The sequence below is a fragment of the Prionailurus viverrinus genome, chromosome F2 (genome assembly GCF_022837055.1).
Source record: "Prionailurus viverrinus isolate Anna chromosome F2, UM_Priviv_1.0, whole genome shotgun sequence".
NCBI lineage: Eukaryota > Metazoa > Chordata > Mammalia > Carnivora > Felidae > Prionailurus > Prionailurus viverrinus.
The window spans coordinates 38,046,984-38,072,785 of NC_062578.1; the positions used below are offsets into that span (position 1 = coordinate 38,046,984).

Below are 25,802 nucleotides of genomic sequence, written 5' to 3' on the forward strand. Positions count from 1 at the left end.
AAAAGATCCGGGAGAAACTTGTTGCTGCCATAAATCGGGGATGCGGGGTTAAAGATGGAGTGAATAAGGCATGGCAATACTTCGTACAACTTTTAGAGAGCACATCTAAAACCCAGTAACCAAAAATCAGCTGGCAAATGGCATGAATATAACGGATTATTGTTTACTTGGAGACCAGAAATAATGAAGAAAAGGAAAACTGCAGCTTTAGATTAGTATTTTAGAAACAGTAAAACCATACTATTTTAAGTAAAAATGGATGATTTTATTATATAAAATTATGATGGGCAGAATACAGAAAATTTATTTCTCTTCTACCTTTACATATTTAAGTATGAAACAAAATGCAACAACTGGGAGAACTCATTACAAACTACCAAAAGGGATTCATTTGGTGAAATTATTCAAGTTACAAAATACTAAGTAAATAAATGCACTTCAAAATACATGAAGTGTAACACAAGTATGAAAGTAGTGATCGTAAATGATTCCTTTAACAAAAACTAACCAACAAACAAGAAGCACAAGAAAAATATTGTCAAGTTAGAAAAGAATAAATCAAACATATTGTTCACTGGGATTATTAAACAAATTCTTTTAAAAAATAAAAACACCTAAACAATTAGGATTTAAAAAAAGAATAAGAATATTCCAGTATTATATATTTTTTTTTCTATCAATGAAAGAAAGACTGGAGGCCAATTAAGTACTATAGACCCAGGTGCCTCTAAGATCACTTGCACTCAGGTCTTCTTGGCATTGACATGTAAGTGAACTTCACCATTACCCAAAGGTGAGAAAATTTATGCATTATAGAGGAAAGGAAAACAATTATGACTGCAATAGGGCAAAAAACTTATACATTAAAATGATTAAATGCAATGCATTCTCTAGCATAAGACTAGAATAACCTGCTCCCAAAAGAACTCTTTTCAACTTTAGTAAATCAGGGCAAAGGTTTTACCCTGAGGAAAAGGCAAATGGGAGGTCTCTGATAAGGTAGACTCTTCATAGCCAAAAAAGACACCAACCAGAAAATGTGCATTCATGTCTATAATCTGGGTTGTAAAAACCTAATCATTAAGTTCACAACCCATTTTAAAAACATAAGATGATAAATGAATACTACATATGTCATATGGATCATATGCCAAATTACTGTATGCTATACTCCTAAGTGCTATTAATAAATACACTCAATTCATGATACAAGAGAAAGAATTGAGACTTAATTTCACATTTCAGAATTCCTGAGTCTTATCAGAGAAAAACAAGTACCAAAAAACAAACAAAATAAACCTACGTTATAGTAGGGCAAATAATACAAATTTGGGTATTAAGTCAATATTACATTTATAGTTTTAAAGCTGAAGACTATGGGGACAAATATATATGTAATTCGGTGGTATTATAAACATGATTTTAAAGCTTGGTTTTTTAAAAAGGCGATTTGATCAAACAAGGCCACCTGAGTGACATCTTTAATGATGGAAAGCCCATCATTTTAAAAGAGTAGATCTTTATCTCAAAGCCTAATGATGAATATAAAAAGAAAAAGAAATTTACTTTACTAAAATTTTTTAGTAAGACTGCAATGGGACAGCCCTTTGATGAAAGATCTAATGAGCGTAAAGCCAATGTAATGGAATTAGAACTTGAGTTCTAATTTGAGCCACCATCCATTAAATAATTTCCCTTTTGCCTTGCATATTACACAGTGAAAATAAAAAGGTATCTTAAGAGCACTTCAGTCCCACAATGTAGGATTTAAGCTTGTGTGAATAGGTGTAAATGGCCCTGCAATGATGCTTGCAAAAATACATTCAACCCAAAGTTAATGTCTATATTCTAACTAGTAAAGAAAAGGGAAGCAAAGTGGTCCCTCTTAAAACAACAAAACAAAACAAAACATTATCTTTTCTGGAAAGGACAAAGAACACCTAAATAATGTCATACATTTAAAATTACATACTTCTACTCATCATTGTAAGTAGGGAAGATGCAAACAACTACTCAGGGACTTTATAAATAAAGACACTAAGCAGAAAAATATTTGGGTTATTTCTTTGTTCGTAAGTACCCAGAAAGAAAACAATTAAAAAACACTAAAGTGCAGACCTATAGGCCATTGCGGGCATAATAAACGATAAAGAGGTGCAGCCCAAATTTGCATCTACGTTTACACTTACATATCCAGAAAATGATTCTTCCTTTAAAAAAATTGTGCAATTTAAAAACGAGTCAGTTTTGTTTGTGCCGTAATACAATTAGAACTTGTCTCTGCCCACTAGTAAGGTGACCACTAGACCTTGGACAGCACACTAGCTCTTGACAATCATACATTTTGTTAGAGTCATACAATATTGATTCCACCTCCGGAAAATGTTAGGGTCCTCTTGTTGTAGAATGAAGAGCCACTGGTATTTGGTTGATTGCCTTGAACCAGAGAGGTTTTCAGTTCCATTTCACAAGCTACAATAGCTGCATTCAGTTCCACTTGAGCTCGGTGAACTACGTAAAACATGAGGCCTATACTTATAATAATCTGTGGACAAAAATAAAACATGACAGTTAATCATATTTTACACAGAAAAACATGGAGAAATAAATCCCATAAATATTTGGCTTAGAAATGTTTCAAACGGGATGCCTCTCCAACATGGTCAGGTAAGATTTTTAAATGGGTTACACACACTTTCCATTCATTCTTTCCTTGGCTGCTTCAACTGGGAAGAGAGGGCTGAAATCTAGAAGTAACCATCAGAGGATATCAGGCTAGCACACATACATCCTTTTTAGTCCATATAAATGATGTTTGCTTGATACAAGTCAAACTCGTCTCCTGGTACCAAACAGCTTCCTTCAAGGAATAAAAAAAATAAAATAAAAAAACAAAACAAAAAAGTCTAAAAAGAGGCAACAGCTGGCTAAACTTTATTAATGTAATTAATGTAATATATCTTTGCAGGACTATAAATGTCCACAGGTATTCCCAAGCCCACTTAGAGAGAAGCACTACCATTTACAAATGAACTATCTGGTGCAGCCAAACTTTAAAATATTATGAACCGCTTTAAAAAAGTGAAATGTCAATAAACTTCAAAAGAAATTAATAAGAGATCATGAACATGAAACTGTCTGTACTTAAGGAAAAGCAAAAACAAAGGAAAACATGATGATCAAGAAAAAAATGCCAAAGGGCTATGAAAAAACGCATTGAAATCAAAATCCGGTGCCAGTCTTGACTTAACCGCTCAACTACTGATGTGATTTCACATCACTAGGGAGGCTTCTCCCACTGTCCTATAGGAACCTGTGGTCTCTCTTTATATGTTAATGTGCTTTAACATTCTATATACAGTTCATCAGAATGTCTAGGCAGTACATATCTTCTAAACGGTATTTATTCCAAACTTCATTTGTAAGTCAGTTCTTTTGAGTTTGGAGCAAATATTCTCAGGCAACAAGGTGAGGACAGGTGATATTTAATGTCCCAGTAAGTTTCAAAGAAGTTCAAAGGCTACTCTAACCATAGTGACCCTAAAATACAACATGATATAAAATAATAGCCTATCCATAATTTTAACAGTTTTGTGGGAAAAGTATTCTAAATAGAAGCACTGAGGGTAGTGAGGGAAGTGCCGAGGCACAGCATAGTGGGGGTGGGTTAGCGAGGGGAACTTGGAACTTGTGCAAGGGGGGGGCACTAAGAAATGGGTATCCAGTACTCAATAAAATTCTTACTTAAGCATATTTATTTATTTTGAGAGAAAGAGAAAGAGAGAGAGAGAGCAAGAGCAGGGGAGGGGCAGAGAGAGGGAAGGAGACAGAGAGGGAGAGGGGGAGGACAGAGAGACAGAGAGACAGAGAGAGAGAGAGAGAGAGAGAGAGAGAGAGACTTACAAGCAGGCTCTGCATTGTGAGCATGGAGCCCAAGGCGGGCTTGAACTAACGAACCACAAGATCATGACCTGAGCCCAAGTCAGATGCTTAACCAACTGAGCCACCCAAGTGCCCCATAATTCTGAGCAAATTAGGTATTTTAAAGGTGGGCCTTCAAATGCTGTATTTGCTCTCCTAAAAAAACAAGATATACTAACCGATATGTAAGTTTGATACCTATCAGTGTTATGGTGACACCATGGAAAGATGTGGAAAGCTGATTTGGGGAGGGTGCGGGAGAGCTGCTGAGCTCTGCCTCAGACATGCTGGATTTGAGGTGCCTGTTGGATATCCAAGGCAGTGCAGTGAATGGGTCCAGAGCTTAGAAAGAAGGCTGAGCTGAAGATGTGTATTTGGGAGTCTTTATGCAAATAAACCTAATAGCAGCCACCATAATAACTGCATTTCCAGGAAGAAGAGTTTTCAGAGTAAGAACACAAAGCTTAGGCTAGAATCTTGAGGAATATCAATTGTGGGGTGCAAAGAAGAAGAGATGCTGACAAATGAACCAAGCACGTGGGAAAAAAAAAAATCAAAACAGCTAAGGGAAGAAAGCGTTTTAAAAAGAATCTTAGGTTGCTGGGAGTTCAAGTCAGATGACAACTGGAAAGTATATCTGATTTTGACAAAATTAATGATGACAGCCACAGAAAATAGGCTTAGATCTAGTGAAAAACTTTTTCAGGTTTCCAGTGAGGGTAAAATCTTTACATGGGATTCTCCCCAGATGCCCTTGTAGACCCAGGGCCTGGCAATATGTGCTGATTCATTCCCCAACATACTACCTTATTAAAGAGTAAAAAAAAAAAAAAAAAAAAAAAAAAAAAAAAAAAAAAAAAAGGAACAAAAACCTGTTTTATAAAGTTTCCTTATGAACACAAAAGAATCAAACACAAACAAATGGACCAGCCTTCCACAGAAAGGCATCTCCTCTACCGTCAACTAGAGAGCAGGCTGAGAACATGAGCAGAATACCAGACAGTTAGTAGATTTCTTAGATGGAAATTGAAGGGTTTCCCACTTGAAGGGTTCTGATTTTTCTGTTAATCAAGAAAGGCAATCTGTTGAGAATGAAGTGGAAAGTGGGGACAGGAGCCAAAATTACGAGGAGTGAAGATAGGTTTGCCATAGTCATTGAGGAAATGGGGGGTGGGAAGACAAAGGAAACGGTTAAGCTATGGGGAAATACTGAGAAACCAGAAGTTTTGCAATCATGAATTAAGTATTACCAATGTGGTTGTATGACTTCCCCCAAAACAACAGGTGCGAAACATACCAAAACTTGGATTCATCCAGGGTTTTGGCCGGTGGGTACACCGAAAAATACAGGGCATGGACAAGAGTAACTGAACTGCAAGACCACAGCATCTTAAGTTGGATTTTTGTACAAGAAATAGTTGTTCCTTCCTCTGAACATCTATTTTGTATTGCTTTAATTTTACAGACGCTGTGGATTCTATTTAGGTGGCTATAAAGCTCAGAGGCAGACGAGTGACTTATTTCTAGCAAATATGAGAAACCTCACGAATACACTTACTCTACTAACTTTAACCTAAGCTTCATCCTTTGTTCCCATGTTAGGTTCCCTCTTCACGCGGACTTCTTTTCCCTCTTGTTTTATTCTGTGTTCTTTTGTAAGCTGAATGAAATCCTTTCTGAAATATACTAAGTTATAAGGAACATCAACAAATAAGTCCGAGGTATAAACATGCCTTTATTTTTTTTGTTGTGGCAGTTATTGTTGTTTTTATAAACGTCTGGGCTAAAAAATATTTGCCTTTCCCCCCTGTCTTGTAGCCTAAGCTGAAATTTGTCAACTCAAAGGGGTAAGAAGTTGTTGGAAAAAAACAAGACCCTATATTTTTAGAAGCACTACTGACAAATGCATGAACTACTTTGTTCTATTATAACTCCACTAATTATAGTTGAGTGATTTACTAAGATACATAGAAACAAAGTATCAAATAATGAAAAACTTATGAAAACTACTGATAATGACCAATTCTAATTACTCAAACATAATGTAATGGGAAAAAAGGTATTTCGAATGGGTTACTCATTTTCAGAAAACTAAAAAAAACATAAAATGTGCTTAAATGTATGCTAAAAAAAATCTGTCATTCAGGGGCAGCTGGGTTGCCCACTTGGTTAGGCTCTGACTCTTAATTGCAGCTCAAGTCATGATCTCACGGTTTGTGAGTTTGAGCCCCACATTGGGCTCTGTGCTGACAGCGTGGAGCCTGCTTGAGATTCTCTCTCTCTCTCTCTCTCTCTCTCTCTCTCTCTCTCTCTGCCTCTCCCTTGTTTGCAGCCACTCTCTTTTTCTCAAAATAAATAATAAACTTAAAAAAAATCTATCATTCATGGGGTGCCTGGGTGGCTCAGTTGGTTAAGTGTCCAACTTCAACTCAGGTTATGATCTCACGGCTCATTAGTTTGAGCCCCATGTCAGGCTCTGTGCTGAGAGCTGAGAGCCTGGATGGAGCCTGCTTCAGATTCTGTGTCCCCCTCTCTCTCTCTCTCTGCCCCTCTCTGACTCACACTCTGTGTGTCTCTCTCTCAAAGTGAAATAAACATTTAAAACAATTTTTAAAAAATCTATCATTCAGGTTCTTTAAAATATATACACATACACACACGCATGATATATATATATATATATATATATATATCATGCGTGTGTGTGTGTGTGTGTGTGTGTGTGTGTACATATGTATCACTTTGTACAAACAAGTAAAAACAAAATGGATTCCCGAATAGGAAAAATGTTACAAATTTTTTCTTAAAGTAAGCCATTCAATTGATAAGCTTTATTTATGGCTCAATGTAAATATTCCTGGACTTACTAAACTTCTACTACATAAGCACAAAGAAAATCAACTCTGGCTTTATTTATCATAGTATTTTTACTGTAGTAACTTAAAATTAAGAATAATGCTAAAAGCAAATTTGTAATATGATTAGCATACATTTAATAACTATAAATTAAACCTAGCAAGTGAAGAGACCAGGAAGATAAGCTGGCTATCTCAGTGTTATCTGCTCTGTAAACTATCGTCCTGGCTATGAGCATGGTTCCCACGGCCAACTACCTTGGTTCATGTCCTGGTCCAACCCCGTGCAGCTGAGACTTTAGACAAATCACTATCTACTGGTGTGCTGATAAACTAGCTCTTGGAGATCAGAGGTAGGAGTCTTGATTTGGAGCACCTGCCATTTTCCATAGTATAAATATTCCTGCCACTGCTGATGTCGCGAAGAGTTGGGGAGAGATGTACGCAATTAGTTGGACATAAGAAAAGGACATACCTTCTAGTGTTTTGGTAGGGATTAAATGAGCTTAAATATATGGCATATAAAGCTCTCAAAAGTTATTATCATCGTCTTACTAAACCATCAAAAATTTTGGTGATTTTATATTTTCATAAATCTCAGGAATCAAATATAGCACAACTAACGAAATGAATTTTGAACTCTTCCCGTTGCAACTGAAAGGCACTGAATAAATGTGCCTACATAACAGGATTTTTTTTCTTTTATCAACCTTTTATATGGAATTGTATTACCCTAAACTATATTACAATTATGCAAATCTTACTTGAATTTGTAATGGAATACTTCAGACACTTTTATAAAGCAATTCTTTCTAAAAAAAACCATTTTTTTCTACATCAAATTGTACTAGAAAAAAATTACATTGCCAGTATAATATTTTTTAAAAATACCAATTAGAGAGTTCAATAATTTGAAGATAAAGTCAGATAAAAACCCAACCCTACCAAATCTCACTAAAATTATCTTCAGAAACATAGTATTAACAACACTTCACAAAAACTCGAAATAGAGCAATGACTGGAAATCACTGCAAAAAGAACCCTATTTTTGTCATTCCCTTTGTTTTAAGAGAATTTTTAAGAAGCATCAGTTCAGTTCTATACACTTCCATATATCCACAGTTAAAATGTAAATGTTGTAAAAATATGAAGTATGATTGAAAGAACAAGAAAAGAAATAAAAAGGAAAAATTCTCTTAAATCATTCTCAGTGAAATGTTAGGTTTAAAATAAGCAATGCCATACAAAAAGAAAAAAAAAAAAAAAGAGAGAGAGAGAGAGAACCCTTAGCCTTAAACTCACCTGTAAACAAAACACAAAATATCCACTAACACTCTGTTCTGCAATGACATCTTCCATTGTCCGCAGGGTGGTACCCAAGTAAGAATTCAGAAGCTGGGTAGGAAGCAGTCCAACCGAAGATGCCATCAGATAGTTGGGTAAGGAGAGATCAGTAATCTAGAAGAGCAGATTAAAGGGAATGATTTCGTTATCAAGTAAAATTTCAATTTTACATAAAACTGTGTGTACAAGTCTTGCTAATGGTTTTTCCTTGGGAGTAGAAGGAGCTGAAATATTTTACAAAGCATTCTCATTTTTTAAAATGATTATAAAGGGTATACATGTAGAATGTAGATTGCGAATGAAATAAGAGTTTCAAGAAAAATTTTAATATTCCATGATTCTACCACTAAAAGATAACATTGGTGACAATCTTTTTCTTCGATGTAAATAAAATGTGCACACACGCGGATCACTCTGTAAAAACAGATTTGTAAGTTTTCCTCATGTCATTAGAAATCTTCATAAGCGTGTTTCAACGCCAGTGTGGTTACTGGGCTCTGAAGCCAGATAACCCTATAATGGCATGCCGGTGCTGAGAATTCAATGAACTCTTTTGTCTCTGAGAATCAGCATTTTCAGCTGTGACCTGAAGGTAATAACATGGTTGTTGTCAGGATCAGAAATATTAGCACAGTCAGGAGCAAATGCCTAGCACGGGACTGACTCTCGAAAAGGTAGACATGATCATTACTATGCAATTATACTACCACTGTGTGGATATGGTACAATTTAAGCATTCTTCTGCTATGGAATATTTCAATCGCTTCCTTATTTGTTTCTTTGTGTATATGTGATTATGTATTTATATTTTTGCTATTATAAGTTAAAAAAAAAACACTCCAATGCAAACCTTTGTATGTTAACCTGTGTGGGAGTGTCTAAAATATTCCAACAAAACTCATCCTCTGGTATTCATGCCCTTATGTGATATTTTCCCCTAGAATGTGAGTTGGACCTAGTACTTACTCCTGGCAAACAGACTATGGCAGAAGTGAGGAGATGTTTCTCTCAAGATTAGGTTACAAAAAGAATGGACCTTCAGCTGTCCCTCTAGCAGGTAAGTAGCTCCATGGAGAGCGCCATGTGCAAGGAACTAGGGTCCTCAAGCCCACAGCTAGCAAAGACCTGAGGCCAGCCAACAGCCACATGAGTGAGCCTGGAAGCAGATTCTCCCCCGGCCAAGCCTTATGATAACCAGAGTCCTGGCCAACGCCTTGATTGCAGGGTTGTGAAAGAAACCTGAGTCAGAGGCACCCAGCTATGCTGCACAGGAATTCCCAACCTACAGAAACGCTGAGATAATAGATGCTTATTTTTAAGTCACCCCCTTTTTGGAGTGTTATACAGGAAGAAATGACTAATACAATATGTATCTCCACTATTTAGGATGCATCACTAGGAGTAGAATTACTGGATCTAACAATAAAACCTGTTTTCCAAAAAAGTTCACACTGATTTACATATCTATCAATAAATAATGCATGTCTATTTCATCATACTCTTACCAACTTTAAGTATTAAACTTCAATCTTTCCTAGTTGATGGAGTAAAAATGATATTTTATGATTGTTTAATCTATACATTTTAATATATATTAATATTAGTTTTAAATATACATTTTTATGTTTGCATTTTTTATGGCTTTCCTTGTTCATATTTGCCCAATTTTACTGGAATGTTAATTTTTTTCTTATTTATTCATAAGAGCTCTTCATATATATGGGCAACCTTTGTCCATTATATTTGGCAAACATTTTCCTCTAAAGTATTCCTTATCTTTTAATTTTATGTTTTGACATACAAATGTTTCATAATTTTTGTATAATCAAATATTACCTATCTTTTCCTCTGACTTCCCCCCCCTTTTTTTTTTTTTAGCTTTAAAAGGTCTTTTTAGATTTTTTTTTTTTTTTTTACCTGCATTTCTCTTCTGATTCTATTTTCCTTTTTAACATTTACCACTTATTCCTTCTGGAATTTAATGAAAGGTGAAGATACAGCCTTATTCCTCCCCTTCTCCAGTAGCCAGTTTTCCTAGCATTACTTATTGAATAATTAATAACTTCTCCTATGATTTGTGATGTTTACTTTATAACAAATAAAGTAATTATATGTAAAAGGGTCTACTGGGAGCTCTAACACTATCCACTGACATAGGAAATCTTATATTGAAACCAGACTATTGTAAAGACTATCAGTTAATATCTGGATACAGAATTCCCTATCCTGCAAACCCCTTTATTAGTCTTCTTTTTAAAAATGCCATAACTATTCATACCTATTCATTTTTACAGATACATTTTAGGACCATTCTATCATTCAAAAAGAAAAAAATCAGCAAATTTTCTACTGGGATTAAGGTAAATTTCTAAATTAATCTGAATAGAACTGAAATCCCCAGAACATTCAATTATTCTTATCCAGAAATGTGTCTATCATTATTCAAAACCTTTCACATCTCTTACTAAAGTTTGATGGTTTTATTCACATATTATACGTTTCTTATTCATTTATTTCTAAGCCATTTGTGTTGTGGTTGCTCCTGCTTTTAATTTTGAGAGTAACTTTTCTATAGCCCCATCTAGGTTTACTTGTATGTAAGAAAGTTTTTGGCCACTTTACTAAACTTCTATTTGCTAATGTGAAGATCTGATATGTTAAAAGAGTAACCTACAGCTAGTCTAACTACAATCTAATCTAATAATCCCGTAAATCCTATTTTCAGTAAAGCTACATTCATCTCTCTGCACAGATCATTAACTGGAGACGTGCCACTGCTGGTCTGGAAAGAATACTATAGTGACTGGCTAACAATTCAACTAAACAATCACTGACTCCATTTTGCCCAGGCCAAGATGTTCCGGTAGGTGCCTGCAAGGGACAGAAAGTAGGGTACAACTTCTACCTTTAAAGGATTTACAAACTGACAAGGACACATCAACTACCCCAGGAAGGGGGGCTTGAGAAGGACTGTGTGGAGCCTTAAAGAGTAAACAGGGATTAGTATGAGCTGCAGGAATAGGGGCCAAAGGGCAACCATGTAAAAAAAAGCAGCATTCAAAATGGACTCTGAAACCTAAATATGCGTTTGGCAAGCAGAGATAGGTGGGATGAGGAAGCTAAGGCGTTCTAAGAAGAGAACGAACAAGGAAATGTGATACAGAAAGTACAGGATGTATCAGTGAAGTTGGCAGTGAGCTTTGGATTGTTTACAGAACACACGCAAGGGAAGCCTGTACAGGACAAATACTTGGGTGATACTTGTTAGGGGCCTGGAGGGAAAAGAGAAGTAAGTCTGTACCCAGTAGAAAAGTACTGGGGAATGTATAGTCAAGGAATGATGTGAATCGGGTGAAGAAAGGTTCCTCTGTCAGTTTGGAGTACTTATAGGAACAGAGACCTTTCTTTAGAATAAACGTCAGATATATAAAATGAGTAAATATGACAAAAAAAATGAGTCACAAAAACTATGATGCTGCAGTTAATAAGATGACATTGCATGTTTTGGAAGCTATCTTACTTTTTTAAAGTTTATTTATTTATTTTGAGAGAGAGAGAGAGAGAAAGGCAGAGAGAGAATCCCAAGCAGGCTCTGCACTGTCAGTGCAGTCTGATGTGGGTCTTGAACTCACAGAACCATGAGATCATGACCTGAGCTGAAACTAAGAGTCAGATGCTTACCCAACTGAGCCACCCAGGTGCCCTGAAATTTGTCTTTAAAATAAATATTTCAATTCCCAAAATGTCAGAATACAAAGCTTTAGTCCATAGTCTTTAAATGAAGACTTAATGAAGTAATGAAGTTTCTCTAAAATGCAAAACTGACATTCAGATAGGACATCAGTAATATCCAAATGGTGATATTAAGAACAGATCTCATAAATGTGAAACAACTCTGCAACTCAACTCTTTAGTCCTTTGTCCAAAGCAGAAAGCAAAGTTCATCAAACCCTTTTTTGACAAAACCTCATCCTAGGGAAAAAGCAAGTGTTATTGTTCAAATACATGCCCTTTCTGAAAAGATGTATATCCAAAGAAAGCATGCTACATGCTAAGATCTTACTCAGAATCTGCATCTAGCTCCATTCTTTGAAAATCATAATAAAGTGAGAATACTTGTTCCCAAAGAGACCTACCCAAACTTCTCTCGGTAAGTTCTTATCCACCAACTTCTTAAAAATCTGTCTGCTTGTCCTACTTGCCAGAAAGACATTAAATGTGAGCCCAGAATATTTCCATTGGAATTCCTGCCTATAATATCCTGGGATCTTGGCTCAAGATTGTTTTCCTACTCCAAAGAACTCCTAGATATCTCAACCTAGGATGCCATTGTTGTCCTATTAGTCGGTTTCTATGATCATAAATACTCCAGTAAGAGTTTTAGGGATGGTGAATGTTACTTGACTGCCATCCTCCCATGCTTTTAATACTCTAGAAGCACCATAAAACTATATGCATTCCTGCGGGGCTTGAACTCAGGAACCCCAAGCTCATGACCTGAGCCGAGGTCAAGGTCAGACACTTAACCAACTGAACCACCCAGGTGATCCTATGCATTCTTATTCCCAAAGGTACTGGGCTTTTTGGGGCACCTGGGTGGCTCAGTCGATTAAGCATCTGACTTCGGCTCACATCACGATCTCACAGTCTTGAGTTCAAGCCCCGCGTCGGGCTCTGTGCTGACAGCTCAGAGGCTGGAGCCTGCTTCGGATTCTGTGTCTCCCTCTCTCTGACCCTCCCCCGTTCATGCTCTGTCTCTCTCTGTCTCAAAAATAAATAAACATTAAAAAAAATTTTTTTTTAAGGTACTGGGCTTTTACTTGGGGATGTAATTCACTTCTCTGGGCCAGTGGGGGTTAATGTAGAACTTTCCCTTATACAAAATAGATCCTGAAAACAAACAGCCCACCTGAGAAGGAAAAAACAAAACAACAACAACCAAAAAAAACAGAAAAAGAAAAAAAAATGCTTAACTCTGAAGAGCAAGAGCTGACTTATGTTTGGGGCTGACAGTAAGAGAACCTCTATTTTCAGATGCATCACTCGACTGCTTGTGGAACCTGGGGACTGCTGTCCTCTTAGGCTGTGTACTAAGTACCCTCGCCAAGGGCCTGCTGTCCTCTTAGGCACCGTACTAAGTACTCTCACCAGGCAGCCCTGCCTCAAGCCCCTCCACTTTTTCAGTTTATAGCTATTTATACAACGGTTTTACCGGTTTTAATTTAATCCACTAAGAAACTTTATCTAATTTTTACATAGAGTATCTTGACATAGATCTAATTAAGAATATAAACGTGATCTACTGTATTCAGAGGAACTCAAATTTTATCCACAGTTCTATGAATCTAATATTAGTTTTAGTGAAGTACGCTTTCCTGAATTTTCTTGGTTTATACAACATGGATGCTGTTTTATTGACAAGGTTGCATTAAGGTAAATTACAATTAAACACGTATTTAATAATATTATACAGAAAAAAATCATGAATCCCCAAAATATTTTTTATTTATTTTCTTATATAATTTATTGTCAAATTGGTCTCCATACAACACCCAGTGCTCATCCCAACAGGTGCCCTCCTCAATGCCCATCACCCACTTTCCCCTCTCCCCACCCCCATCTACCCTTAGTTTGTTCTCAGTATTTAAGAGTCTCTATGGTTTGCCTCCTTCCCTCTCTGTAACTTTTTTTTCCCCCTTCCACTCCCCCATGGTCTTCTGTTAAAGTTTCTCAAGATCCATATATGAGTGAAAACATATGGTATCTGTCTTTCTCTGCCTGACTTATTCCACTTAGCATAATACTCTCCAGTTTCATCCACGTTGCTACAAATGGCCATATTTCATTCTTTCTCATTGCCAAGTAGTATTCCATTGTGTTTATAAACTATAATTTCTTTATCCATTCACCATTTGATGGACATTTAGGCTCTTTCCATAATTTGGCTATTGTTGAAAGTGTTGCTATAAACATTGGGGTACAAGTGTCCCTATGCGTCAGCACTCCTATATCCCTTGGGTAAATTCCTAGCAATGCTATTGCTGGGTCATAGGGTAGATCTATTTTTAATTTTTTGAGGACCCTCCACACTGTTTTCCAGAGCAGCTGCACCAGTTTGCATTCCCATCAAGAGTGTAAGAGGGTTCCCGTTTCTCCACATCCTCTCCAGCATCTATAGTCTCCTGATTTGTTCATTTTAGGCACTCTGACCAGCGTGAGGTGGTATCTCAGTGTGGTTTTGATTTGTATTTCCCTGATGAAGAGTGACATTGAGCATCTTTTCATGTGCCTGTTGGCCATCTGGCCCAAAATAATTTTTAAGAAAGGAATGATCAAAGGAAACGAAAGTGAGTACAGTTTGATCTTTTCATCTAATTACTATTTATTGATAAACTGTGTGTTTTATCATATATATATATCCTCAAAATACTTTATCAGTATTTCAGAAATAGTTTGAAATGGCAACTATTTGACCCTTGACCCTTGAACAAGGGTGTGAACTGTGCAGGTCTACCTGTACATGGACTTTTTCCAGTAAATACAATACAATACTGTAAATGCATTTCTCTTTCTTATGATTTTCTTAATAATATTTTCTTTTCTCTACCTTACTTTTTTTTTTTTTTTTAATTTTTTTTTTTCAACGTTTTATTTTATTTTTGGGACAGAGAGAGACAGAGCATGAACGGGGGAGGGGCAGAGAGAGAGGGAGACACAGAATCGGAAACAGGCTCCAGGCTCTGAGCCATCAGCCCAGAGCCCGACGCAGGGCTCGAACTCACGGACCGCGAGATCGTGACCTGGCTGAAGTCGGACGCTTAACCGACTGCGCCACCCAGGCGCCCCTCTACCTTACTTTATTGTAAGAACATAGCAGATAAAACATTATTTGTATATAATAACATACAAAATATTTGTGAATTGGCTCCTTATGCTTCTGGTCAACAGTAGGCTATTAATAGTTATGTTTTCTGGGGAGTCAAAAGTTATTTATAGATTTTTGAGCAGAGGGCAGGGTTCAGTGCATTGAGAGTCAACTGTAGTATTCACTTCCAGAAATATAAAAACTTCAAAACCAGTTTAAGAAAAAATATTAACTGCCCCTTCTCCCTTCCTTTTCCCTCCCTCCCAAAATACCTCTCCCTGTGTCCCCTAGCTAGACACATCACAAGTCAGTCACACAGCTCATTCCTCCCTCATTCCCAAATCCAATCATTTGCCCTGTCTTGTCAATTCCACTTTCTAAATACTTACGAAATCTACCTACTGTCTGTTCTATTCCTATTCAATTTCTCCTCTCTAGTCTCCATACCCAGACTTAACCTGCACTCACCACCTATGCTAATTCCTGCTGAAATCTTTTAAAAATGCAAATGCAGGGGTGCCTGGGTGGCTCAGTCTGTTGAGTACCCAACTCTCAATTTTGGCTCAGGTCATAATCCCAGGGTCATGGGAGCAAGCCTCTGCGTTGAGGTGAAGCCTGCCTGAGTTTCCCTCTCTCTCCCTCTACCCCTCTCTCCAGCTGCTCTTTCTCTAAAATAAAAAAATAAAATAATTTTTTTAAAAACTTTAAAAATGCAAATCTAATCCTGCTTTAACTCTGACTGCCATCAGAATAAGGTTCACATTTTTCAACAGGCAAAGTGCTTCACGCCCTAGCCTCTGATTATCTCATGCTTCAAATCACATTATGTTCCAGGCACATCAAAATTCTCTTGTTCTTAGAACACTTCTTGCTCTTTTTTCCTTTTGGGTCATTGTACATTGTTCCTTCTGGAGAGGAAATTCACACCTCCTCCCACTCCTCTACTTGGGCAAAAGTCCTACACTGTCTTTCACTACTCAGTCATCAGTGTCTCTAGCAAACCTTCCCTAAGCTTCCAGGTCTGCATTAGGAACAGCATTCAAGTTCTCTGACAGGACACTAGGCACTGTCACGCCCCAGTCCCCTTCACACTAGTGAGTAACCGAAGACTTCACCATCTGTTTGCCCTTCACCCCCTTCCCCAGACTATAAATTTTGTAAAGAAAGGGACCTATCTGTCTTATTCTTCACTGTGTCTCTAGTCTTTAGCAAGATGCCCATTATATATTATTAGGTGCTAAATATATGTTCATTGGATGCTGACTGTATCAAACATCAGAACTGTTTATAAATGTGGAGACTTACGATAATTGCCAGTTTTTAAACAGGTTAGGATGCAAGTCTACTTGTAATCATCTGTTCTGAAATTGAGAATACCTTCCTCTGTCCCCCAAAAGGAAATCATGTTATAAATGGAAATTATCAGCAAAATGTATGCCATAGTATACCCAGAAGGCGATTTCTCCACTAGACTGTAAGCACCTTAAGGGATTTGGGATGAACTTTACGTTATGGACTGCGATAACTCTAGCATCTAGAACAGCCGTGGGCACAGATTAGACACTTACTAGTTACTTATTAAGTGAACACTGAATAAATACTAAAAGCATTTCCAGTAATCTCTGAGGTCAAACTAATGTCAAGGCTGAGACCTTCTGGTTAAGTAGCAACTGTGAAAGTACTGAGAAAGTCTTGGTACCGGAAAGAAAAAAACAAGGCAGGGGCTCTGAGAGACCCTACTCTAACAGCTGAAGAGGCTTTCAATGTACAGGCTTCTACTGACAAAGATGGTTAGGTCAGTAGGTCTATTTACAACGCAGAGGCCATCTTCACATACACAGACTTTTTCCTTAGTTTGATGTCCCTAAATGAGGAATTGTTTTTAACGGTTCCTAAATATTTTAAGAGTCACAGATCCATTTGAGAATCTGATTAATACACACACACACACACACACACACACACACACACACACAAAACCCTTTCCCCAGAAAATAAATACACTCATACTTCACTGCATATAATTTCTGGAACACAGTCAAAAAGATCTTATTATAGAGTTGAAAAACTATATAGGCTAATTATTTTTACTCACCCAACAAAAATTTATCAAATGCCTTCTATACATAAGACCCAGCTCACAGCAGGGATACAAATACAAAGATAGAAAACCATAGTTGACTGTGTGGTCACTGTCTGCCATTCTGTGCCAAATTTAATAACCACAATGTTCATTACATGCAGTAAGAGGCCACAAAAATCATTTACAACATTTACTCACAATGTTATATAAGGAAAGCACATGCAGCCATCAAGGCAAAGACTAGAAAAATAAACACTAAAATGTTAATGACTGTTTTCTTCTTTGTACTTACTATACTTTGCAAATTTTACAATGAACACTGCTAAAGAAATATTGTTGAAGTAAGTTTTAATAAGACTTGTCTGCTTTTAAAGAATTTTTTTTTTTTTTTTACCTAGGAAGGGGTAATAAGACATTCAGTATGTGTTTAAAAGATGCAGTAGGCTAGAGATACTGATTTGTGAATTGTACGCCCAAAGATGAAGCATAAAAACCACAGAAACTGATGAGATAACTGAAGAAAAGCACAAAGAGGGGCAAACAGTTTCAAGGAAGTAATGGCCAGTTGTACTCCGTGTACTGTGGGGCCTAAGGGTGTGAGTTGAGGTGGCATCACATTTGTCAACTTGACCATATGTGACCCTTCAGAGACAGACCCCAAACTCCTTCAAAATACAGCCTGATCTCCATCTTTCTATTCCCTCCAAACTATACCACTGGCAGTGAATCAGTGAATTTTAACAGGGAGAAGAAAGGATCATTAGATACACTGGTACAGTGACAAGTATCATAACCCATCAACTATACTTGAATCTGTGGTTATATCCATGATACAGACAAAGAATTTAAGACGAGAAAACATTTTTTTTAACATTTATTCATTTGTGAGAGTGAGAGAGACAGAGCACGAGCGGGGGAGGGGCAGAGAGAGAGACACACAGAATCCAAAGCAGGCTGCAGGCTCTGAGCTGTCAGCACAGGGCCTGACGCGGGGCTCGAACTCATGAACCGCGAGATCATGACCTGAGCTGGAGTCGGACGCTTAACCGACTGAGCCACCCAGGCACCCCAGCTAACGCATACTTCTTTAAAATGGTTCCAATGAGAAGTGAGCCAGGGTGAGGGGTCAGGCCGTGCACTTTTAAATTTACTAAGTTATTCATTTCTATTTTGTTTGCATTTTACTCACAGTGCACATATATTTATTGCTTTTGTTTTCAAAAACATAATTTGTCAGGGGCACCTGGTGGCTCAGTCCGGTAAGCAGCCGACTTTGGTTCAGATTGTGATCTCACGGTTCATGAGTCTGAGCCCCAGATCTGACTCTGAGCTGGCAGTGAAGCCGGCTTGATATTCTCCCTCCCTCTCTCTCTCTCTCTCTCAAAATAAATAAACCAAAAATCCCCCCAAAAAACAAAAAAACCCCACACTATTAAAAAATATATTTAATTTTGTTAAACACAAAGGTAAATAAGACACATAGCAGAGCATAAGGGCCTCTTCCTACAGTTGCAGGGCTCAGCTTAATGGTTGCTTTATTACAGTGACTGATGAAGCTCTAATACAAACTTTTTCTATAAAATGCCAGGCAAGAAATATTTTAGGCTTTGTAGGCCATAGGGTCCCCACTGCAATGGGGCCATTTTAGCTTAAAAGTGAGCCACAACTAATATAAATATGAATGACCATGGCTGTAGTCCAATAACACTATTTAGACACTGAAATTTGAACTTCATGTAACTCTGACATGCACAAAATAGTCTTTTGACATTTCTTCCGATCATTTAAAAATGAAAAAACCTGGGGTGCCTGGGTGGTTTAGTTAGTTAAGCGTCTGATTTCAGTTTAGGTCACGATCTCATGGTTCCTGAGTTCAAGCCCTGTGTCAGGCTCCACACTAACAGGGCAGAGCCTGCTTGGGATTCTTTCTCTCCCTCAATCTCTCTGCCCCTCCCGACCCCACCCCAACCCCCCTCCCCTGCGTGCAAGTTCTCTCTCTCTGTCTCTCTCTCTCTCCAAATAAATAAATAAACTTTAAGAAGATGAAAAAAACATTTTTGGTTTGTATACCATATAATATCAGACAGTGGACCTAGTCAGGGACCACAGTTTGCTGACCCCTGTTGTAGAGTCCTGGGATGATGTCTAATTCAACTATGTAGGACGGTGCCCAGAGCCTGACACGTGGGAAGTCCTCCATAATATTTATGTGATGCGCTATAGGGCAAGTGCTCTGAAACCAGAACCAAGAAATCTCTGAGAAATTCAGCTCTTCTTGGAACAACAATGGAATACTGGGTAAGTTCATGACTACCGTTTACTAACTGTGTGCTCTTGGGTTACTTTGCCACTTTGCATCTCAGTTGCCTTAGTGGTAAGATGAGGTTTAGGGTTGGTATGAGCATCAAACAAGTCACTATGTGCCTGTGAGAACAGTGCCTGGCAGTTAGTAAGTGCAATACAAATATTTCTGTTAAATTACAAAAGAAAAAAAACTCTGAGTTTCAATGCTCTCCTTTTGGAATGCAGAGGATAGAGAGAAGGAAATGGTAAATAATGAGCAAACTATGTATTTAGTCACATCACATAACAAGTATTATTAAACACACTTTACAACAGAAAGTATGGCTCAAAAGAGTAACTATAAGTATCTCAAGACGTCACACTGAATACCAGGACCAAATCTGATTTCAAGGGTGTGATATCTGTCCTCTATATCACTCCACCTTTTAGGCAAGGATAGCCCCTCAAAGGACTGCTGTAATGATTAAGGAGGATCATGTATATTAATTTGTTCTGCAAACTGCAAAGTGGTATATAACATATGAATAAGAGAATCTTTCACGCTTTGCTTCATGTTTTTATTTTAGGTTTCTAAAATTAAATGATGATGGAAACAAAATTTCCCATGGGGAACTATGTAAGAAAAGGAACCTACAACACCTTTGACTTTTTAAGTTTTTCTATGACCAAAGTAAAAAAAGAGAATGACTTTTAGGATCTCCCTTCTGGCAGCTGCAAGTATCATTATGAATTCTGTTACTCATAACAACCAATTATCACATAATATTTTGGGGATTAAAATTGACATTTCACAGAAGGTAACTGCAAACTGTAGAAAAGTCCAGATGTCTCCAAGGGAGCATCTTAGAACAGAACTTACAAGACCATTCTAATGCTCATTAAATATAGGATGGGATGTTCTTCTTGTGAATGTTTTCAGTTTTCAACTTTACAGACAAGTTTCTGCTAGACGACTTTACTCTTTTAGGATTCCAGCTCCTTCTACACCTCCACCAACCGTCCTTCTCTATTAAGAACTAGTGTGTTTTCCAGCAACTGATAAAAAGGAAAACTTGGAAGTTGCAAAGCTACAGGCAAGACTTGCTGTTTGAATCTGAAATACCAATCTTAGAATGCTTGGGATTCAAGAAGTTAACACATCAAAAGGCACTTAGTAACCAAGGAATGGCAGGAGACAGGCTGCAGAGGTATGTATGCTGTGAGGGTTTGGAATTTATCCTGAGGGGAAAAGAAAACCCACTTGAGAGTTTCCTGCAGGGGAGTAACAAAATCAGATTTTTCTGGATAGAGAAAAAACTGGAAATCCTTAGCCCAAAGGCAAGGAAACCAGGTAGGAGGCTTAGACGCCTGAACCAGACTGATGGCAGTGGGCCAAACCGAAGTGTTCAGGAGGCAGAATCCACAGGGTTTAGCCAAGATTAGTTGTGGGGGAGAGAGGAGGTAATCAAGTGACAGTCATGAAGACTGCTACCCAAACACCCCAGTTTTATCTCCTTCCTGGCACACGCATCGCTCTTTTGAAATCAGCGCTGGCCACGTAACTTGTTCAGGCAGTGAAAGGTGGGATTATATCCAGATGAAAGCTTTAAAACCCAGTAGGCAATCCACTGTGTCCCAGTAACCAAGTGAAAGAGGGTGGCTCTGTCAGCCTGGATCCCAGGGTAAAAGTGACATAAAGCAAAGATTCCCTGCCCCTTCCCCAAACCAAGCTGAATCTGGATCTGTCAACAGGTAAGCAAACCTTTAATTCTGAACCTACTGAGATGGAGGGGTTTTCACTACCGCACAAAGTAGCCTGTCCCGACCGAAGCTGTAAGAAATGCTCATCCTAGGGGCGCCTGAGTGGCTCAGTCAGTTAAGCGGCTATTTCTTGATTTTGGCTCAGGTCAAGATCTCAGGGTTCAGCTCCAGAGTTCGAGCCTTGCATGGGGCTCTGCACTGACAGCGTGGAGCTTGCTTGGGATTCTCTATTACTCCCCCACACTTGTGCTCTCTTCCTCTCTCTCAAAAGAAAGAAAGGAAGGAAGGAAGGAAGGAAGGAAGGAAGGCAGGCAGGCAGGCTCACCCTAGAGGTGTGTCCATAAAGAACAGTAGTTAGAAGCACACATAAACTATAAGTCTATATATCTGTCTTAATAGGCAGTAATAACTACAGATACAACATTAAAAATGGGGAGGGAGGAGCTTTAACTATTTCCCAGCAAAAACAATAGCTACATTTTTTAAAAAGGAAAAAATTTAAATATGTACTTGGGAAATTATATTTCTTATGATCTAAGAATTGATACTATAGAGTGTTATGTACTTTTTTCCTATTTCAACAGTTTCAAAAGTGGAGGGTCAGCTTGCATATCCCTTTTTAGCACAGACGGGAAGAGCAAAGAAATATGGTTAATAACAGACACAAAGCAAGGGAAAACCCCTTTTGTTCTATATGTTAACCATTACAATCAACTTCTGCCTCTAAAATGTAAATACCACTTACCTCCACCACTAATAATAATAATTGCTAACAAAGACTGAGAATTGACTATGTGTCAGGCAAAGGCCACCTTCACTGCACTAGCTTATTTAACCTTCATAACTCATCATGGGCTAATCAAGGACTATTTCCAAAGCCTATGCCTCTCATGATCACTATATCTCACTTAAAGTAAGCTCAGATAAATTTCTTTAATCATGGACATTAAGAAAATGAGTTTTAAGTGGAATAGAGGAGAAAGAGGGGGGAGGAAGATCTTTAAAAAGACAGGAAGGGAAAAAGAAAACAAGAGAAATATGCCTGGGAAGAAGGCAGCTGTGGGCAGTCAGAGGTTTATGGGGATACAGAGGGTGGAAGTAGAATGATGTTATAGAAAGCAGAAGAGAAAGTCAAACTATAGCAAAAATCAGTCTAACCTAAGCTTTCTTTTCATCCACATACCCTGGGTGAATTCAGTAAGCTTTTTGGTTGAAAGAACTACTAAAGCAGATAGTTAAGAATAACAGAAATGACCAAAGAGAAAGTAACAGACTACATCCACTGGCTCTATAACCCACCCTGCTTAGGGCTAGAAGAATTTTACAGTATAACGCACCTTATCAGCCCATCTTGGTTCCCAACCTCGGCTCCCCACCTGGTAGGTGAGTGACCCTGAACAAGTCACTGGAGGGCTGAGCGTCTGTCTCTTCCCCAGTAAAACTGTGCCAATAATATCTATTTCAAGAGAACATTTTTCTTTTTTTCCTTCTTTTCTCTTGAACCCACAGCACCAACTTGAGACTTGCCCCTTGTCAAGTGTGGTTTCAACTACATAATTACGTTCAATTATTTCCAAGCACAAACTATAACTTTTTATTCACAGATTTAAAAAGACATTATAAAAAAAAAAACTGTCCTACCTTTAATTAATAAATATATAATGAATCCTCATTATATAACCAGGACTACACTACGTACTAAATATGCGATGCAGAAATAGAGCCATGGGTTGAGACCCTATCATCAAACCATAGTGCAGAGTTTTACTTTACCATTTATTTAGTACTTAGGTGCCCTTGGGTAATCAAATAGTAATGGTGACAAAAACCAACATGTGTTTGTTAAGCCAGGTTCTACTGCATGTATTTACCTATGTAACGGTCTCAATAATCCTATGAAGTAGGTACCACTACTTCCCCCATTTTTCAAATAAGGAACTGACCACCGAGTGGATAAGCAACTTGACCAAGGTCACCAGACTGTATGCAGACGACAGGCCTCTAGAGCACCAGTCCTGTGCTCCAAACTATTAAACAAGAGTCTACACTATACGCATAAGCACAGTCTCCAGGGCTGTTTTAAAGATTACAAATAATATTTGTGAAGAGCTTAGGATAGTAAGCACACAGTAGGTGAACAAGAAAACACACAAGGATGCAAGCCATACTGGAAAACAAAGCAAATGTTAGAAGGAAATTATTCGGGTTCCTTAGTCCCAACCCTCTTCCAAAGTCTTAGGACACTTGATCTATTATTATCCAACATAAGGTCAAAGTTCCATGTTTATACTTCATACTACAGATTGTTGTAAAAGGGAAAAATTTAAGTCAAAAAACATATCAAACCACCATAAACACCAAACTTTCTCTTCACAGAAAACCCCTGAGCTATCTCCATGCCTCCATGAGCTTCATTCTACAACCATTGCTGATGTTGGTCAGAATGAACATTAGATTTGCAAAAGACGTTTAAAAAAAGAAAAGAAAAAAAATTCTTAATTTCATCACAAAAATGGGGTAGGTTGGTTAGAATTATTCTTTTTTTTTTCTTTAGATAAACTGCGAGTTTATTCATGTTGTTTAACCTGATGGTTACAGCTTGTTAAAGTTATATATTGCTTTAAGAGCGATTGGTGGTGATAAAAAATTGTTCACAAAAATGAATCAGAAGTCATTTGGGCTTTAAAAGGATACCACACTCCTAAAAATACCAATTTTTATCTTTTAGGAATGGGTGGTTGGAATTATTCTTAATACAAAGCAAAATGAGAAAGTTTCGAGAGAATTTGTTTTTGAAGCAATACAATGTATCAGAATCACTAACAGAATATAAAATACATCTATCCCTATGGTTTTGAATGCTGTATCTCTTAACTTCCATACAGTTTTATTTAAGTCAAGCTGAAGGGCTGAGTTCCTAGAAATCTCTGTATGAACTCTTTGTAGTTTTGAATCATTGAATTTGGGGAACTCAGTAATCTAGTTCAACCCCTTCACTTTAGAAAAGAGGAAAGCAAGGGAAGAGAGAGTTAATCATTCGTTCCAAAGTCATGAAGTTTGTAAAGACTGGCTTCCTTTCTTCCAGTCGGATGATCTCCTCTCTAGGAGTATTCCTATTCCTCAGTTGCACTGAGCTAGAGAAAGCTAAATTGGATAAGCAGAACATACCAGTATCGGGCAAAAAAAAAAAAAAAAAAAAAAAAGGTACGTGTATATAAAGAAAAATATATGCTCACTAGGCAAAAGGTCATACGTCCTATTTTGTTTTATCCTCTACCTAGTGATTTCAAAATGAAGTTCCTCCAAAGAGAAATGAACTGGAGGATTTCTCCCTTTGCATTGTACCAAAGCAAACTACTTTATACTTTATGGAGAAAAGGCCTACTACAAATTTTAGGAAACTCTGTAATATGGAGTCTGAAGCTACGCCCTCCACTGTTTACCCAAACACTTCCTCTAGCCCCCGTGTCCTTAAAAACTTGAGTCAAAACCCGGGATGCATTTATACAGGCAAGAGGGAAAGCTAGGAATGTGAAGCCGTCACTCCCTGACTGTTGCCAAAGCTGCTACAGAAATAAGATGGCAAATGTATAACATGGACATTTTCATTCATTTCTCCTTAAAGTTAAAAGGACTCTTCGTTTTTAACCAAACTTATACGCCAAAAAGGAGTAGTTCTTTCTCTACCAGATGTCCCTTTGAGGCCCCGACTTAAAATCGGTTTTATTTGTGTAAGATTCCTCAGCGTGCGACGCAAAGTGATCGGAACTCCTGTTTGTCAATGTCACTTCTCTGTTGGCATTTGTCTGATGGAGCGCCCTCCCAGGGCCGTCACAAGACCGCTGGAAAACAGCCCTGGAAACGGATGGGGGCAGCGGGATACCACTTACCGAGAACACTGCATTCTGAAGCCCAAAAGGTATGGGGGTCAGTCTGGCCAGCGCCACCACTTTCAGGCCGCTTCCTCCCTCCACCACGCGAATAACGGCGCTCAGCTTCTCGCTGCTCTGGATCCTGGCGGCCACCCAGGAGGTGAGGAGCCGCTTGCAGACCACATGGGCGATGAAGGTGCCGATGAGGACGCCCACCACCATAAGTCCCATGCCCAGCACGAAGCCGTACAGGTAGCCCGCGGCCACGTTGAGCACGATGTAGCCCCAGCCGCAGGGGAACGACACCACGATGAAGCCCACGACGAAGAGCAAGACCCCCAGCAGCGAGTCGAGGCTTTCCACCCAGAGCAGGAGGTGCTGCAGGTAGCGGCGGACCAGGGCCAGGGAAGCAAAGCACAGCGCGGCCAGCACGCACACCAGCACGAGGCTCCGGCACCAACAGGTGCTGCCGAGGCAGCAGCAGCGCCAGTTTCTCACCTCCGCCACGCCGACCACCACGCCGCCGCCGCTGCCGCTCCCGGGGCCGCCCGCCAAGGCCCCGCCCGGCGCCGGCAGCTCCGAGGCCGCAGGCGGACCGTGGCGCTCCAGATAGGCGCCGAGCAGGGCGCCGGAGGCAGCCGCCGCCGCCGCTGCCGCGCTCGCCCCGCCCCCGCGAGGGAGGCGATCCGCCGCGTCGTCCCCGCCCGCCGCCCGCGGCGTGGCCCAGCGGGCTGGCAGCTCGGCGCGGCCCTGGAGGGCGGCGTGCTGCAGGAGCCGGGGGAGTGCCTGGAGCAGGCTCCCGCCGGGGCTCCACATGC

The 25,802-nt window shown here is 38.8% G+C and overlaps 1 protein-coding gene across 1 annotated transcript; it reads right to left on the minus strand.

The window, feature by feature from the left end:
- Positions 1 to 243: 243 nt before the first annotated feature.
- On the minus strand, positions 244 to 25,800 carry TMEM64 (transmembrane protein 64). Its single transcript, XM_047842341.1, has 3 exons — positions 25,003 to 25,800; positions 8,079 to 8,234; positions 244 to 2,545 (listed from the first exon to the last, which is right to left on the minus strand). Exons 1-3 carry the CDS (start codon positions 25,798 to 25,800, stop codon positions 2,354 to 2,356), a joined length of 1,146 nt encoding a protein of 381 aa, XP_047698297.1. The 3' UTR covers positions 244 to 2,353.
- Positions 25,801 to 25,802: the final 2 nt, after the last annotated feature.